We start from the raw sequence: 18,178 nt of genomic DNA, 5'->3' as shown, positions 1-18,178 counted from the left end.
TCCCACATCAGGCTCCCTGCTCAGTGGGGAGTCTGCTTCTCCCTCAAACCCTCTACCCCTCATGCTCTCTCTCTCATTCTCCCAAATAAATAAATAAAATCTCTAAAAAAAAAATAATTGGGCTATCTGATAACTGTCTGTTTAACAATGTTACCAGGAAGCAGTAGTAGGACTTTCATTTTAGGAGTTTCAAAGATATCTGATTTTATTAATTCTCTTCATAATTCTATACTGTTACTAAGCCAACTTACCATCTTCATCAACAGTAAGGTCCACAACTTCTGCTGCATTTTGCCTCAAAGGCTGTATAACAGTAGAAATCCTACTACGGTTCCGTGGCTCCTGTGGCCGACTTGTATGAGAATTTGAACCTTGGCTCCAATGAGATCTGGAGTGTCCAAGAGTTGAACGAGACCTTAAATGACACCAATACTAAATTAGTTAATATAAAGAAAGAACAAAACTTTTAGTTACCCAAGAAATCATAAGCCTTTCTGGTTGGGCTCCACACTGAGCCAGGGAGGTCTGGTTGTCCCTTTCCTTCTCCTCTTCCCTGCTCATGCTTGCTCTCTTATATAAATAAAATATTAAAAGAAAAAAAAAAAAAGACTCTCCCTCTCCCACTGTGCACCCACATGCTCTAAAATAAATAAATAAATCTTTAAAAAAAAAAGAAAGAAGAATGCTGCTCTTTTCAATGGTTATTTTGAACACACACCTGGGTTGTAATCATGTATTTACATTTTCTTTAATACCTAAAATTATTCACCATAGATAAAAGTAACAAAAATATCAACACCCTAAACATTAAATAACCCACATGATCTTGTATGTTTAGTTCAGACTGGATTTGCAAATCATGATTTTAAGAGGCCTAAACAAAGATAAATTTTTGGTATCGTCCTAAAAAATATTCAAGGCCCCAGAGATTTCCTGGGATCAGGAGAGGTATGAATAGTTGTAGCTATTTTACTAGTTTGATAGTAGTAAGACACTTCACTTGTTTGAGCCACTTTATGCTTTTTTTTTTTTTTTTTTTTTTTTTTTTTTTTTTTTAAGATTTTATTTATTTATTTGACAGAGAGAGATCACAAGTAGGCAGAGAGGCAGGCAGAGAGAGTGAGAGGGAAGCAGGCTCCCTTCAGAGCAGAGAGCCGGACGTGGGACTCGATCCCAGGACCCTGAGATCATGACCTGAGCCGAAGGCAGCGGCTCAAAGCATGTAACCACAAATCCTCAACACCTAACATCATCATCTTTTATTGTGGTGCTACACTGTACTAAATTATCCATAGGTATATATTTTATTTTAAAATTTTTTTTAAAAGATTTTATTTATTTATTTGACAGACAGAGATCACAAGTAGGCAGAGAGGCAGGCAGAGAGAGAGGAGCAGAGAGCAGAGAGCCTGATGCGGGACTCAATCCCAGAACCCTGGGACCATGACCTGAGCCGAAGGCAGAGGCTTTAACACACTGAGCCACCCAGGCACCTCTATTTTAAAAAATTTTTAATGATTCATTGTAATAACCTGAACTGAGGGTACACAGGGACATTATATAGAATATGAAGTCCTAAGGATCCAGGAGAAAAATATGTCTGTTTTAGAAAGGTGGGGCTTGAGCGCCTGAGTGGTTAATCAGTTAAGCACCTGTCTTCAGCTCAGGTCGTGACCCCAGGGTCCGAGGATTGAGCCCCATGTCAGTCTCTCTGCTCAATAAATAAATAACATCTTGGGGCGCCTGGGTGGCTGCTTCCTCCTCTCTGCCTGCCTCTCTGACTGCTTGTAGTCTCTGTCTGTCAAATAAATAAATAAAATCTTTAATAAATAAATAAATAACATCTTAAAAAAAATAGAGAGGTGGGGCTTATGAAGTTGGTTTTTCCTCTTGCCCAAACTGAATGTAAAATGCTTAGAAGCTTATTATTTAGGGGCACCTGGCTGGTTCAGTTGGAAAACATGTGACTCTGGATCTCAGGGTGGTGAGTTCAAGCCCCACATTGGGTGTAGAGATGACTAAAAAAAATAAACTTTAAGAAAAAAAAGGCGGGGGCGCCTGGGTGGCTCAGTGGGTTAAGCCTCTGCCTTCAGCTTGGGTCATGATCTCAGGGTCCTGGCATTGAGCCCCACATCGGGTCTCTGCTCAGCAGGGAGTCAGCTTCCCCCCCTCTCTCTGCCTACTTGTGATCGCTCTGTCAAATAAGTAAATAAAATCTTTTTTTTTTTTTTAAGATTTTATTTATTTATTTGTCAGAGAGAGTGAGCACAGGCAGAGGCAGAGGGAGAAGCAGGTTCCTTGATGAGCAAGGAGCCCGATGTGGGACTCGATTCCAGGACGCTGGGATCATGATCTGAGCCAAAGGCAGCCGCTTAACCAACTGAGCCACCCACGCGTCCCAATAAAATCTTTTTCAAGAAAAGAAAAAGAAAAGAAGCTCATTGTTAGCATGTATGGAAAGAGTGAACAAAATCCATTAATAGGCAGTTTTCAGGGATGTGAGCTCAACCACTAAGAAAAGAACCAGACTGAAAATGACCTCAATAAGTGTAGAGCCTAAGAATTTAGAAAGAAGCTCAAATTCTAAAATGAAATTCTCAAGTAAATAGGAGTATAAAGGTTAATTACAGAGACACAGGAAAAAAAAAAAATCCCTCAAGAATTTTGCGGCCCGAGGCATGATAGTAAACAAATGTTCAGGATGAAATGGTTTTGGTGTGGAGAGAGATCACTATTTAAAATTCTTGAGAAACCAAGATCCTGAAGTAAGACTGAATAGTCTCTTATTCCTGGGAAGCTCTCAATAGCTGCAGAAAGTGTCAGGTCCACTTCGCTATTTATGAAACCCTCAAGGGTGCTGTAGTTCCAAATATTACGCTGAACAAAAAACGTGGCATATGAGGAACAGTTTCACACAGACCATAGTCGATCCTATGATTAGTAGCAACTGTCAAATCCTGAAACTAAAGAAACCGAAACACAGATGCATTCTCTCTTAAAAAAAAAAAAAAAAAGATTTTTAAGCAATCTCAACATCCAATGTGGAGTTTGAACAGCCCCGAGGTCAAAGTTGCAACACTCCACCAACTGAGCAAGCCACGCACCCAAGGGTGCATTCTCTCTTAGAGAGGAAAGCCCAAGAGCCAGCTAAACAGTGACAAAGTTAATATTCCACGTAATAATAAGGAAAATAAATATGGATCATGAGCACTGTGTGTCTTTTTTAAGATTACTATCCATTACTATAGTAAACACATCTGCTTAAACATGAAGCACCCCCAAGACAAAGATCTCCAGTTTCACAAAGACAGGTCCTTCATTTCAGCAACCCTTGTAGCTCAGCTCATAAAAACTGAGTCAGTGTTGTACCAAGAACTAATGCAGTCACAGGATAACTGTGGCACCTACCATGGAGTATCAATTTTCCTCGGAGACTAGGAAAATCATTTAAAACTTAAAACTAACAGATACATTACAGAGTGCTCTCTTCCATGCCATTAAAAGCTGCACTCCAGTGGGAAAGTACAAATGGAAAAGCACATTTTAGATATGGTTTATAACATGCTTCTAAAGTAAAAAAAATTTTAAAGTAAGTAACACAAATTAAAACACCATGAGCAAATGTATTTCTCAATTCATTCTAACACAAAAATTAAGGTTCATCCACAGATTAGTTTGGTATACCAAATGGAATAGAGGAGCACTTCATTGCTTCTCTCACCCATATCTGTAATCATCTAAAGCACAAGATAAATACTGTTAGGGTTGCCTCCTCTTTTCTTCCCCCTTTTTAAAGTTTTTGGTCAAAGTGATACACAAAAGGACAATGTTATTTCCAGTTATTTTTCAAAAGAAACGAGAATCTTTCATTCATTTTTTTAGTACAGGGCTCAGATGAAAACACTGAGTGAAGGAAAACAACATTGTAAAAATATGCTCCATACCAGGTTGCCCTATTATAATAGCATAAACTTCAATGGTATCAATGAGATCTTCAAGCAGATTTTAACAAAAAAGAATATTTCAACATCAATACTCCTTAATATTTTTCAACACTTTCAATTTTAGTGCTATCTCCAATATTTATGTTTTATTCATATCTAAATTTCAAATAAGTTCACGAACTCTCTGAATCATTAAACAAAAATCTGGAGAGCACTAAGTAAAATTACTCTTTATCTACAACAATAATTCTTAACTCTCATTGTACACTTGCAGTGCTTAAAAAAAATATTGATCCCCAAGATTCTGGTTCCGCTCACCTGGGGTATGATCCAACGATCAATTTTATCTTTACTTTATAATCTTTCCAGGTGAGTCTAATGCAACCTGGTTTGAAAACCACTAATCTGGTATGTGCTCAAATGGGGTCTCCACCCACAAATTAAAAGAATGTAAATATCCACAGCACAAATATGTTTAAATATTTATATTTAAAACTTGACATAGGGGCACCTGGATGGCTTAGTCGTTAAGCTTCTGCCTTCGGCTTAGGTCAAGATCCCGGAATCCTGGGATCCAGCCTTGCATTGGGCTCCCTGCTCAGCAGGACGCCTGCTTCTCCCTCTCTCACTCCTCCTGCTTGTGCTCCCTCTCTTGCTGTCTCTCTCTGTCAAATAAGTAAATAAAACCTTTAAAAAAAGCCTCTGACTCTGCATTTCAGCAGCTCAGGTCATGATCTCAGGGTCCTGGGAATGTCAAGCCCCTCATAGGGTTCAGTGCTCGGTACAGAGCCTGCTTCTCCCTATCCCTTCCCCCACTTGCTCGCTTGCTCGCTCTCTCTCAAATAAAATCTTAAAAAAAAAAAAAAAATTCACATACACAACTAGGAATTAAAATCATACCGATAGCTTTCCCCAACTGTTACAATCTCCACCTCACTGTCGGTTGAGGTAACATTAATTTCTTCATTGGCAGTGACCTGGGGAGTGGAGGAAGCTTCTATCACCACAACATCTTCATCGATACTTCCTGGAAACAGAAAGAAAAAGCATTTTAAACTAACTGAAAGACAAACATTTTTTTACTTTGAAGGCTATGAAATTCATTATAAAAGTAAAAATCTTACCTGTCAAATGAAAGTTTTTTTTTAAAACACAGAACTAAACACACATAGTGAAAACAGTACTCACTCTCTTGATCTGTATCTTCATGTTTACTTCTTCTTTTATTTTTGTTCTTTATAACTTCTAGTGGTTTCCATATTTATTTGTATGATCTCATACAGAAATATTAATCCTGTAATATCTAAAGGTATTAAGATCTTATATACTTACATCCCATAATAACCCTTTAGTATCTAAAATAAAGATACTATATTTGCTGTATATTTTACTCAAGAGTTTCTGTTTTTTTGTTAAACAAGATATGGTATTCTTTTAAGAAAGATAAAGTAATTTTTGGCTTTAAAATATGAAATCTGTCTTTTTTTGGTATTTGTTCTTTTCTAAATTATTCTAAGTTTGGAAACAGCATCTTATTGGGTGAATAGATAACATGTATTTGGTTCAATGTGTTTCATTAATTATTTACTTCATCTAGAACTAATTTTTATTTATGGCATTAGGTAAGATTATAAATAGAATCTGGCCCTGTCTCTTCATGGCTAACTAGTTATTCCCGAACCATCTACTGAAAAATCCTTTCTTTCCTCCCATTAAATTTTGATAACTCCCTTAAATATTCTTACATGTTTTAGGTTATATGCCATCTATTTATCCTCCTCGACAAAGATTCTTATATCAGAGTAATTCTATTTTTTTTAAACAATTTCTCTGGTATAAACTTTCATACTTTAAAATTCACATTTTGTCTCAAGGAGACATTACAGTGTACCCATGGTCAAAGCCAAGAGGTGAAAACAACACAAATGACCATCAATGGATAAACAGATAAACAAAATGTATATTCATACAATGGGGTATTATTCAGCCTGAAAGAAAAGAACTCCTATCACATGCTACAACAACATGAACAAATCTTCAGGACATTAGGCTATAAGTAAAATAACCTAGTCCAAAAAAAAATTTAAAATACTGTATGATTCCACTTATGTGTGAATGTAAAGCAGTCAAATTCATAAGGAAAGTAGAGTGATGGCTAATAGGACTGAGGGGAGAGGAAAAAGGGAGTTATTTAGTAGATGGAGTTTCAAACTGCAAAAGGATAAAGTTCTGGAGATCTGTTTCACAACAATGTGGATATACTACTACTGAAATGTACACTTTAAAAAAAATGGCTAAGATGGTAAATAAAATAAAATAAAAGTCATGTTACATTTCTTCTCCTGCTATATTTTTCACAAATCTGGTACTGAATGTCTCCTTTTTTTAACCTTTTTAAAAACATTCCTCTCTGTTCATTACTATTACCAAGTCTGCCAAGGAGTTTACAAGTCAGGTTTTTGTTTTTGTTTTTTTACAAGTCATGTTCTTAATAAGAATTTTCCCACACAAATACTGAAAGCTAAAAATTTCACCCATTTTAAGTGCATATTTCACTGCTTTTAGTAAATTTATAGAATATAACCATCATCTCAGTCCAATTTTAGAACATTTCCAACACCCTTAAAAGATCCTGTGTGCTCTGTTTCAATTATCGTCTCTCCATGCCCAATCCTACACTCCTATAACTGACCTGCATTTTGTCATTACGAATTGGTTTGTATTTTCAAGAGTTCTGTATCAGGGGCACCTGGGTGGCTCAGAGGGTTAAGCCTCTGCCTTCGGCTCAGGTCATGATCTCAGGGTCCTGGGATCGAGTCCCGCATTGGGCTCTCTGCTCAGCAGGGAGCTGCTTCCTCCCCTCTTTCCCTGCCTGCCTCTCTGCCTACTTGTGATCTCTCTGTCAAATAAATAAATAAAATCTTAAAAAAAAAAAAAAAGAGTTCTGTATCAATATGGAATCATACATTATATACACTTTTGTGTCTGGATTTTTTTTAAGTGTATGGATTTTTCATTCAGTGAAATATTCATTTGTGATATACACTCATGTACATCAATAGCTCATTCTTTTTTATTACTGTGTGGTATTCTTATTATATGACTATATCACAATTTGTTTATCCATACTTCTGTTGATGGACATCTGGATTTTTCTCACTCTTGACTAATACAAATAAAGCCACTATGAACATTATCTACTTGGGTTTCTCTCTCCCTCTACCAAACACATGGAGGGGAGAGGCAGAAAGAGAGAGAAAAAAAAATCTCCAGCCAACTCACCGCAGAGCAAGGAGCCAGACACGGGGCTCAATCCTTCAACCCTGACATCATGGATGCTCAACCGAATGAGCCACCCAGGCTCCCCAACTTTTCATTTTCTCTTAAGATTTTTTTTTTTTTTTAAGGTTTTATTTATTTGACAGAGGGGCAGAGGCAGAGGGAGAAGCAGGCTTCGCACTGAGCAGGCAGCCGATGTGGGGCTTGATCCCAGGATTCTGGGATCATGACCCCAGCTGAAGGCAGATGCCCAATGACTGAGCCACCCAGTTGCCCCCAACTTTTCATTTTCTTAATGGCATCTTTTGAAATACAAGAGTCTCTAATTTTGATGAAATCCAAACTAGCAATTTCTTTTATGCATGATGCTTTCAGTGACATAAAAGAAATCTCTGCCCAATACAAAGTCACTGAAAATTTCTCCTATGTTTCTTCTAGAATTGTATAGTTTAGCTCTTACATTTAGGCCTATGTTAATGTTCCAATAACATTTGTTGAAAAGACTAGGAAAATTCTATTTTGACACACAGCAGATTCAGGTTTTCCTAATTCTTTAGGATTATAAAATCTAGGGAAAAGGAAAATTCTTGAGATTTGGACTGAACTGGCATTAAGCAATATTGATGAAGTTCTGACATCTCTATAAAACACATTTTTTCATCCAAGAATATATCTTGCCATCTACCAATATCTTTTACAAAGATCTCTAGAAAACCTGTAGGTTTGGTCTGATTATAAAAGCTAATAAAGCTATATAAATTTTCTTCATAGAGGCCAAATACACTCCTATTAAGATTATTCTTAGAGACTTTATTCTCCTTGTTGCTATTCTAAATGAGTTCCCTTTATTCTTATTTTCTCCTAGTATGTATGTATAACACTGATACTGTATATGCATCTTTATCCAACTTTTACCGAACTCTTGCTTACCACAATGACAACAAATGATTCGACTTTCTTGTCATGGTCGAGTTTATGCAATCTATTCCTTCATCCAAGGTGCCATTCCTTGGAACCAGTGACTTTCATTTCTAACAGACCTGTACATCATCAAACACCTGCATTATTTCAAAAGCTGGCCAGTATCTGGAAGAGGTACAAACTCATGACAAAGACCTACGATGTATTCTGATTCTTCAAAGAGGAGAAGAGAGCAGGGACCGGCAAATCAGAGTCAATGAAAGATGATCTGATTTGGAGAAAGTTATTTCTGAAGTAGTTTTTAAGTTCTAAAGACTACACACATAGACATATTGAGGTAGAATGTATTTTTAACAGACTAAATGTATCTTATAGGCAGAGGAAAAAAATAGCACTTGAGTGTCTATTTAAAATAATATCCTAGATTTAATTCCCAAATTACTTTTCCAATTCTTCCTTCATAAGTATGCACATGATGCAGCTTAAGGCAGGAGTACAAAAAGAACTGTATATTTAAAACTAAAAATAGTATACATATAAATAAAACATTTTTTTAATACTTCCCTTATTTTAACCCACCAACTGGACATTAGTATTCTACATGGAGAAAAGCTACACCTGAATATAAACTTTATTAGTGATTTCTCTCCATGTATTGTATACATGCAATTTCCTTAAAAGCCTGTAAAAAAATAACCAAACATTATAAATACCTTATAAACAAGCAAAATCTAACATAAATGCAACATTTTGAAGTTCCAGTGATAAGTGATACAAAGCTAGCTTTGTTAAGGCATTAAAATTCAATTTACATAATTTTTTGGAACATGGACTGTGTAAGTGAAGATTATGTAAGTAACTGATACACTGTTATTCTACTGCTTAAGTATCCTTTTTCTAAAAAAAAATTTTGCAAGCATAACTTGAACATAATACTAAATAATAATCACAACCAGCAAGCTTTGGACATCTATAACTTAGTGTTTTTTCTAGAATGACGATTATTTAAAATTTAAAGGAAACATTCCTAAAAGTATGAAGTTAAATCTCAATACTACTTAAAATCAGGAAAATAGGCCATTTCTTATTGGAACAATTTTATTTTCACACTGTCTCTTATATTTAGAAATATTATAGGATAAGTAACTTGAATATAGCTAGGACATTAGAATAGGAGGACCCTAGGTGATTTTTAACTGTTTCTTTTTATTTTTTTAGGATTTTTTAAAAATTTATGTATTTGACAAGACAGAGATCACAAGTAGGCAGAGAGGCAGGCAGAGAGAGAGAGGAGGATGCAGGCTCCCTGCTGAGCAGAGAGCACAATGTGGGACTCTGAGATCATGACCTGAGCCCAAGGCAGAGGCTCAACCCACTGAGCCACCCAGGCACCCTTAACTGTTTCTTTTAAGATTACTTATGTTGCTTGTATTTTTTAAAACGTAAGGAGGAAAAGGGGAAAAAAATCATGAGGAAAGCAAAAGGTAACAGCCTGGAAAGAAGGTAGGTACTTTAATACAGGTCACGGAAATAATGGCTTCTCTGACTGAGTTCTTCATGAACTCAACAACCACTTCTACTCCCTGATATGAGATCACAGATTCTCTTGGCAGCATCTGTAAGAAATTTCCAACACTATAATCAAGTCAAATAGTCAAATAGTAGACAACACTGGGAATTCAAACCTAATTTCAATTCTAAAGCTCATATGCTTTACATAAACTACATTAAAGTGCTGTAAGTACCCAATATGCAGGTACTAGTAACTATCAAAAGCAGAATCTTCCTGCTACCAGCTACTTTTGCTACTGCTCCTGTCTTTTGCAGTAACAAACTGACTCAAGTTGTAGCAGCTCTGACTCCTCATTAGGATTCTTCTATATCCAACAGAATTGAAAGCATATATATCCACAAAGATTTGTACCTAAATATTCACAGTAACCAAATACTGGAAACAATTCAATGTCAATCATCCGACAAATGGGTAAACAAAATCAATGTGGTATATCCATACAATGGAATACTATAAAAGAACTAAATAATAAACGGACACTAATTACTGATACCTGGTACAACATGGATGAAACTCAAAAACATTACACTTAACGAAAAAAGCCAGACACAAAAGATCACACACATGTATTTTTATGAAACGTCCAGAAAAGGCAAGTCCTTAAAGAGAGCGACAGATTAGGCTATGTGGGACTTAGAACCGGATAGGCATTAGTTTCAAAGCAAGAGGGATGTTTTGGGATTAATGGAAATATTATAGAACTGTACTGTAGTAATGGCTGTATAACTTTAAGTTTACTAAAAATCACTGAATCATATACTTAAAATGATGAACTTTATGGTAGGTAAATTATACACCTCAATGAAGCCGTTTTCTTTAAGAAAAAAAAAAAAAAAGCTATAGAACATTCCCTGCCAAATACAAAACTAGACTTCAACAAATGAAAAGACATACCATTTCACAATGTGGTATGTCTTTTCATTTGAAAAGAAATATATTTAATATCCAAAATATTAAGTATCAGTTCACCCACTTCATGCAACAAATACAATCCCAGTAAGATTATCATGTGTCTCCCCACCACCACTATCCTCAGATAAACAAGCTGAGAAGTTCACTTGGAAGAATAAGCAAGAAAATATAAAAGTCTGCTGTAATTTAAAAAATGTGTTTCTAGTGTAAGCCTAGACAGACCCATGGAACATAGTGAAAACTCCAAATAGGTCCAAATGCCTATGGAAATTTAACATATGACAAAGACAGTATCTCAAGTCAATCGGAGAAAGAAAACTTTTAATGATTTGTTTTGGGACACTGGACAGCCACATTGAAAAAAAAAATGGATCCATTCTTCATACTGTACATAAGGATAAATATCAAATAGATGTGTGCTTTAAATAGAATATAAGAAAGAAGAAAAGAAAAGAAAAAGTAAATAATGCAAAGGCTGGAGAAAAAATAGGTTATTTCTCCTTAAATTTGAAATGGAAAAAACTTTCCTAATTATGATTCAAAACCCAGAAACAGTAAAGATAAAGATCAGTAAATATGACTAAAAAAAAAGATTTGGCATGGCACCTGGGTGGCTCAGTGGGTTGGAGCCTCTGCCTTCGGCTCGGGTCATGATCCCAGGGTCCTGGGATTGAGTTCCGCGTCGGGCTCTCTGCTCAGCAGGGAGCCTGCTTCCCCCTCTCTCTCTGCCTGCCTCTCTGCCTACTTGTGATCTCTTCCTCTGTCAGATAAATAAATAAAATCTTTAAAAAAAAAAAAAAGTGGAACAAAGTCAAAGGACTAATGACAAATTTGGGGGAAATGTGTTATTATATAGGATTTATGTCCCCAATATATATAAAGCATCTGAAAATGGACAGAAGAATGAAGACCAACAACCTGACTGCAAAACAGGCAAAAGATATGAAGAGACTGATCATAAATGACCTTTAAACATATGAAAAAGGATGCCTGGGTGGCTCAGCTGGTTAAGTGTCCGACTCTTGATTTCAGCTCAGGCCATGATTTCAGGGTGCTAGAATACAGCCCCCTGAGCTAGACTCCATGTTCAGCACAGAGTCTGCTTAGGATACTGATACTCTCTCTCCCTCTCCCTCTGCCACTCTATCTCCTTACTCTTTCTTTCTCTCTCTGATAAATAAAATCTTTTTTAAAAGAGCACAGAGCAAGAGAGAGAGCATGAGTGGGGGGTGAGGGTTAGGAAGTGGCTTGATCCCAGGATCTGAGATCATGACCTAAGCCCAAGGCAGACACTTAACCAACTGAGCTGCCCAGGTGCCTCTAAATAAAATCTTTTGAAAAATACAAAAACAAACATATGAAAGATATTACTTATTAAAAATTTTTAAAATGCTGACATACTATTTCTTACCTATCAGATGGACCAAGAAACCTAAAATCTGACAATAAATTCTGTTGAAAGGCTTTAAGAAAACACTCAAGTATTGCTGGTGGGCACCCAAAATGGTTATGATCCCCAGAGGGAAATCTGGCCATGTTTAAAAAATAATAAATTCATTTAACTTCGGCCCAACAATCCTCTCCTGGAATTCTATTCCAAAGATACGATGGCAAAAAATATGAAGTAATATATACAAAAAGCTATTCATTGCAGTGCTGCTTTTAACAGCAAAAGGCTGCAAACTATTCATCAACAGATTGAACAACCTTTGGTGTAACTGTACAATGGAGTACTAAAAAGAAGTAAAAAAAAAAAATAAAGAGGAATGAAAAGCAATGAATAAGGGAATGATAGTGTGTGTGTGTGTGTGTCCTTTGTATCATATATATCATACACACACACATACTTTTATTCCTCTATAATCTCTATACCCTAACAATTCTAAATATTGTTAGGTGAAAAATCAAGAGACACATTTTAAGAGGAGAGAATAATATGCGTATTTGTTTATATATATTTTTTAAGATTTTATTTATTTATCTGACAGAGAGAGAGAGATCACAAGTAGGCAGAGGGGTAGGCAGAGAAAGGGGGAAGCAGGCTTCCTGCTGAGAAGAGAGCCCGATGTGGGGCTCGATCCCAGGATCCTGAGATCATGACCTGAGCCGGAGGCAGAGGCTTAACCCACTGAGCCACCCAGGTGCCCTATTTGTTTATATTTTTGAACAGAAAAAAGATGGAGTAACAAGCCAAAATTTAAAAGCCATGAAAATACAGGGTGCCTGGGTGGCTTAGTCTGTTAAGCATCTACCTTCAGCTCAAGTCATGATCCCAGGGTCGTGGGATTAAGCTCCATGTTGGGAGCCTGCTTCTCCCTCTCCCTCTGCCACACCCCTGCTTATACTCCCTCTCTCAAATAAAATCTTTAAAATTAATTAATTGGGGGCACCTGGGTGGCTCAGTGAGTTAAAGCCTCTGCCTTCAGCTCAGGTCGTGATCCCAGCGTTCTGGGATTGATCCCCTCGTCGGGATCTCTGCTCAGCAGGGAGCCTGCTTCCCTTCCTCTCTCTCTCTGCCTGCCTCTCTGCCTACTTGTGATCTCTGTCAAATAAATAAATAAAATCTTAAAAAAAAATAAAATAAAATTAATTAATTGGTGGCATAACCTCAAAAACTCTAATACTTATTAGCATTACTATTAGTAATAATTATAAATATTTTCATTTATATTCATTTATGAATGTTCATTTATGTGTATTTATAGTATGTATAGGATAAAGCAAAAAAGCAATTGTTCATATTATTAATCAAGATTTTCAATGTAAGAGTAAAGAGATCCAAATATAAAACACAAGTTTACATAAAAACATAATCCTACAAAAAAAAAAAACAACCCCTAATCATAGGGGCGCCTGGGTGGCTCAGTAGTTAAGCGTCTGCCTGACTTCCGCTGAGGTAATGATCCCAGAGTCCTGGGGTGGAGCCTCACTTCCGGCTCCCTGCTCAGTGGGAAGCCTGCTTCTCCCTCTCCCACTCCCCCTACTTGTGTTCCCTCTCTCACTGTCTTTTCTCTGTCAAATAAATTAATTAAAATTATTTTTAAAAATAAATGAATAAAAGACCTTTAAAAAAAATCCTAATCCTAAACTTTCAATGAAAATAGTCTTATAAATTAATGGTTTATCTCTTTCTAAGACCTTTATATTCCTAATTTTATCTATTAAAAAAGCTGAAAGCAATAATGTAACTCAGCAGAGCAATGAACACTAAATTCCCAGTCTATAACCTCTAAACATCCCTTCTCAATAAAAGGAAATCAGCAGTACCTAAAAAAAAAAAAAGAAAAAGAAAGAAAGAAAAAATGGTTGGTTTCCAGCTTTGAGGCAGGTAATGGAAAATATGACTCTGGATCATCTTTTATCAGAGACCATCTTGTCAGAGACCACTGGGGTGGTAATCCAAAGGACACAAACCCAATCTGAAGATGCTCCCACAAGCCACAGAAGAAACTATTTGAGCATCAAAAAATAAAAAGATTGTAATACATCAACTGTACTAAAAACCCTTGAGTTCATAATGACACCTAAAAATGAAAAATACTGCTATAGTACTGACTCATTCTGAAACATGGTAAATTAAAGAATCAAGCATTCATTTTGCCTTTCCTATATGGACTGCATTTCAAAATAAGCAATTAGTTGGAAGAATGCTTTATAGAACTTCCATTAATAAATGTAAGCAGAATGACAGAATTAGAAAGTCATCACTTTGCCTAATGATATAATGGACCCAGGCAAGATTATCAGAGCTGTTGTTAATACTACATGAAATGCTGATGGGGAACTTTAGGGTGGAAGGATCAGAATGACACCATCTGAACTCTCTCAACAACTTTAACAAGTGATGCAACGGAAAGTACACAGCAGCACCAAGAAGTGTTGCTAAACTAAATTTAAATCAAGTTTTTAGATCTAACTACCAGTCTGCAGGAAATATGAAGTATACAAAACAAATTAATGTTATGATATCTAGAAATTGTTCTGAAATTCTCCAGAAAAAAAGTGAGGGGTGAGAAATAAAGTAAGAATGGTAGGATGTTGAAAACTGAAGCTAGATTATGTAGGTATATGTCCATTCCTATGTATGATCATTTCCATAAAAAATATTTCCACATAAAAATAACAACAACAACAAAAACCTCTACAGTGCTATTTTTGGAAAAGGAGGAAAAGAAATATTCACAAATATAATTCTTAATATTAGGACTTTACAATTCCACAGTTTGTCTTAAAGTTTATCTTAAATGTTATCTTTTAAAGTTTTTAAACTTTTAAACTTTTAAAACAAGTCAATACAATATGGACTGCACTTGGAAATTATAAATATATACCTGATATATTCTTATAAGCTGTAAATAAAAATACATAGTCACTGAATTAAAAAACAGTAACAACTGGGAAATGAGGATTTCCCAGTGTTAATATAAGGACTATATAAAATAAAAATTTAAGCAGCAGTTCAGATAAGGTACACTGAATAGACCACAGAAATATGTCACTAAAATTAACATCTACTCTCAAACTTAGTTTCTATTAAGCTGTTTTAAAATATCTCAGGTTCTTGGCAAATAATATCAGGAACAAAACTGGATGTATAAATTCTCAACCTAACTGGCAACGAACAACCCAAGTCACATATCATTTTGTCTTTCCACGCTTAAATAGAGCCATGATAAATTTAAAACACAATTAGTAAGAATGAGGCAAATAGGGATTTCCCAGAAATCCACTGATTACAACAAATGAACTAATGTTTGCTATACAATGTAAAGTACTGACTTAATTCATTCTTAGGTGATCGGTATAACCAGTTACTTACATACAACTATTATAACTTATTTTGTTATTATTATAACAAAATACTTAACATGTCAAACATTCTTTCCATCAGTTCACTGCAGCAATTGCCAGTAAGTGTTGATGGGCAGCGTGTGAAAAAGTTGTCTTAGCAGCTCCAGAGTAACGAATACCCATCCATATAAATTGTATTATTAAGGTATACCAGATAAATCTAATTAAAATTTGAGATATTTAAACCCTCTCCAAATTCCCAACACACACTAAAACATACTGGAATTGGGAGTCAGAAAGCCAGCACTAAAAATATATCTAGAAGGAAAACCTACCTTTAAGAATCTAAGAAAGTCAATTTTTGAGAGCTGAAATTTCTTGATAATAGAGCAATGTCCCAAAATATTTCAGTTTAACTTTTTGAATGTAAATCATTCTAAGAAAGTTTTCCAAATGTCTCATCTGTAGTATGAGGGTGATGGTAACAGAATATACCTCATAAGAGTGTTGGGAGAATGAACTGAGAATACATATAAACACTCAGAACATTACGAGCATGGAGTAAATACCCAAAAAGTGCTAGGTATTTTTATTATCATCACAACATCATCTGCTGTTGGGTGGTAAAGGAACTTGATGAAAACTTCCTGGAGGGTATTCTGGTAACAAGAGCTAGCAATTTTTAAATGCATGTAACTTCTTACACGCTTTTAGAAATTATTCCTTAAGATATGCCTGCCTATGTGTGCAAAACTGTGTATACAAGGCTGTTCAATGCAGCAAATACTAATCAACAAAACTGGCTAAATAAATTATGGAACAACCATACAAAGGAAATACTATGCACCATTTTTTTAAAATGAGGATAGAGGGGCCCCTGGGTGGCTCAGTCATTAAGCGTCTGCCTTCGGGTCAGGTCATGATCCCAGGATCCTGGGATGGAGCCCTACAACAGGCTCCCTGCTCAGCAGGAAGCCTGCTTCCCCCTCTCCCACTCTCCCTGTTTGGGTTCCTTCTCTCACTGTCTCTCTATCCCTGTCAAATAAATAAATAAAATTTTTTAAAGAAAATAAGTAAAATGAGAATATAACTATACACACTAATATTTTAAAAACCCACATTATTTATTTACCCTTATATATGTTCCACATTTTCTGAAGGAGAGAAGAAACTGCAAACTACTTCTGGGTAGTAAAACTGGGACCTAAGAAGAAGTGGTAAACTTTTATTTTTTATTTTAAACATTCCTGGTTCTTTTATTATTTATTTTTAAGATTTTATTTATTTATTTGACAGAGAGACAAAGAGAGCACAAGTAGGCAGAGAGGCAGGTGGGGGGTGGGGGAAGCAGGCTCCCTGCTGAGCAGAGAGCCTGATGCAGGGCTTGATCCCAGGACCCTGAGATCATGACCCGAGCTGAAGGCAGAGGCTTAACCCACTGAGCCATCCAGGCACCCCCATTCCTGGTACTTTCAAAACTGCACACTATATGACTGTTATTCTTAAACCATTATTTAAAAAAATAAACAAGTTAGTTTAAAACAAAACACTGGTGTAACACCAGAAAAGAGGGGTGCCTGGGTGGCTCAGTCAATTAAGTGTCAGCCTTCAGCTCAGGACATGATCCCTAGGATCATGGGATCAAACCCTGAGTCGGGCTTCCAGCTCAATGGGAAGTCGGCTTCTCCCTCTGCCCCTCCCCCTGCTTGTGTACTCTCACACTCTCTCAGAAATAAAGAAAATCTTTTTAGAAAGACAGGAAAAAAAGAAATAAGAAAAACCAGAAAAAAATCCAAAGAATTTTTCAACATTTGGATTTGTGTTTCCAGAGACAAACATTACTCTTAAATGTCTGAAAATATTACGTTTCTGAAATAATGCAATTCTTCTAAGAAAGACAGAGTATTCAGTAAGATTTTAAAATGTAGAATTTGCATTTATCTTGAATACTTGAGAGTATATAAACTCCTTTCTTCCTAGAAACAGACACTGACATTAACCTATCTCACCTCTATTCTCACGCCTCCTACAAAAACAGCTACTTTCAACTTTTGCTTCACATCACCAACCATTCTACCTCATTAATTTCAAGCAGAAACTGGGCTCTGCTGCTCCCTCTTCCCCAAACAAGTCTTCACAGTCTAACCACCTGAGGAAAATGTGAAATGTAGCAACTAAGCAAGACAACTCCTACTCTCACCTCCCTTTCTTAAGAGACCTCAGAGAATGGTTCCTATAACCTCCTGCCAGTGCTAGGTGATCTCAGTGAACTCTTTAAAAAATAAATATTTGGGTGGGTTTAAAAAAATGAACTTATCAGGGCACCTGGGTGGCTCAGTGGGTTAAGCCTCTGCCTTTGGCTCAGGTCAAGATCTCGGAGTCCTGGGATGGAGCCCCCGCATTGGGCTCTCTGCTCAGCAGGGAGCCGGCTTCCCCCTCTCTCTCAACTTACCTCTCTGCCTACTTATGATCTCTGTCAAATAAATAAATAAATAATCTTTAAAGAAAAAAACCCTGAACTTATCATGGCTAAGACTAAAGATCAGAGTTACTGGTTTTGGAGTTCTGGCAAAGATAGAAAAATAAAAATGAAAGAGGAAAGGGAGTCTTGGAAAGGAAGTAACCCACAAAGAAGAAGAAAAGAGAGAGGAAAATGGATATTGGCACAGTAAACTAGCAGGCTCTACCCTTGACAAACAGGACATCAGGCAAAGAATGGGAGACCTTTGTGTCAATATTAAAAACCATGATCATAGCC

At 36.3% G+C, this 18,178-nt stretch overlaps 1 protein-coding gene across 11 annotated transcripts in view; it reads right to left on the bottom strand.

Moving 5' to 3' along the window:
* Positions 1-18,178, bottom strand: part of RNF111 (ring finger protein 111) — a 126,206-nt gene that overhangs the window by 32,403 nt on the left and 75,625 nt on the right. For all 11 annotated transcript variants that reach the window (XM_046008343.1, XM_046008345.1, XM_046008346.1 and 8 more), the window contains 2 exons: positions 4,845-4,971; positions 252-415 (listed from right to left, as the gene is read on the bottom strand). In XM_046008343.1, coding sequence (XP_045864299.1) covers positions 252-415; positions 4,845-4,971 — 291 coding nt within the window. The remainder of the gene's footprint in view (positions 1-251; positions 416-4,844; positions 4,972-18,178) is intronic.

The sequence above is a fragment of the Meles meles genome, chromosome 6 (genome assembly GCF_922984935.1).
Source record: "Meles meles chromosome 6, mMelMel3.1 paternal haplotype, whole genome shotgun sequence".
Classification (NCBI taxonomy): domain Eukaryota; kingdom Metazoa; phylum Chordata; class Mammalia; order Carnivora; family Mustelidae; genus Meles; species Meles meles.
Note: the sequence above shows the minus strand (reverse complement) of the source record. Positions and strands in the feature narration are given on the sequence as shown.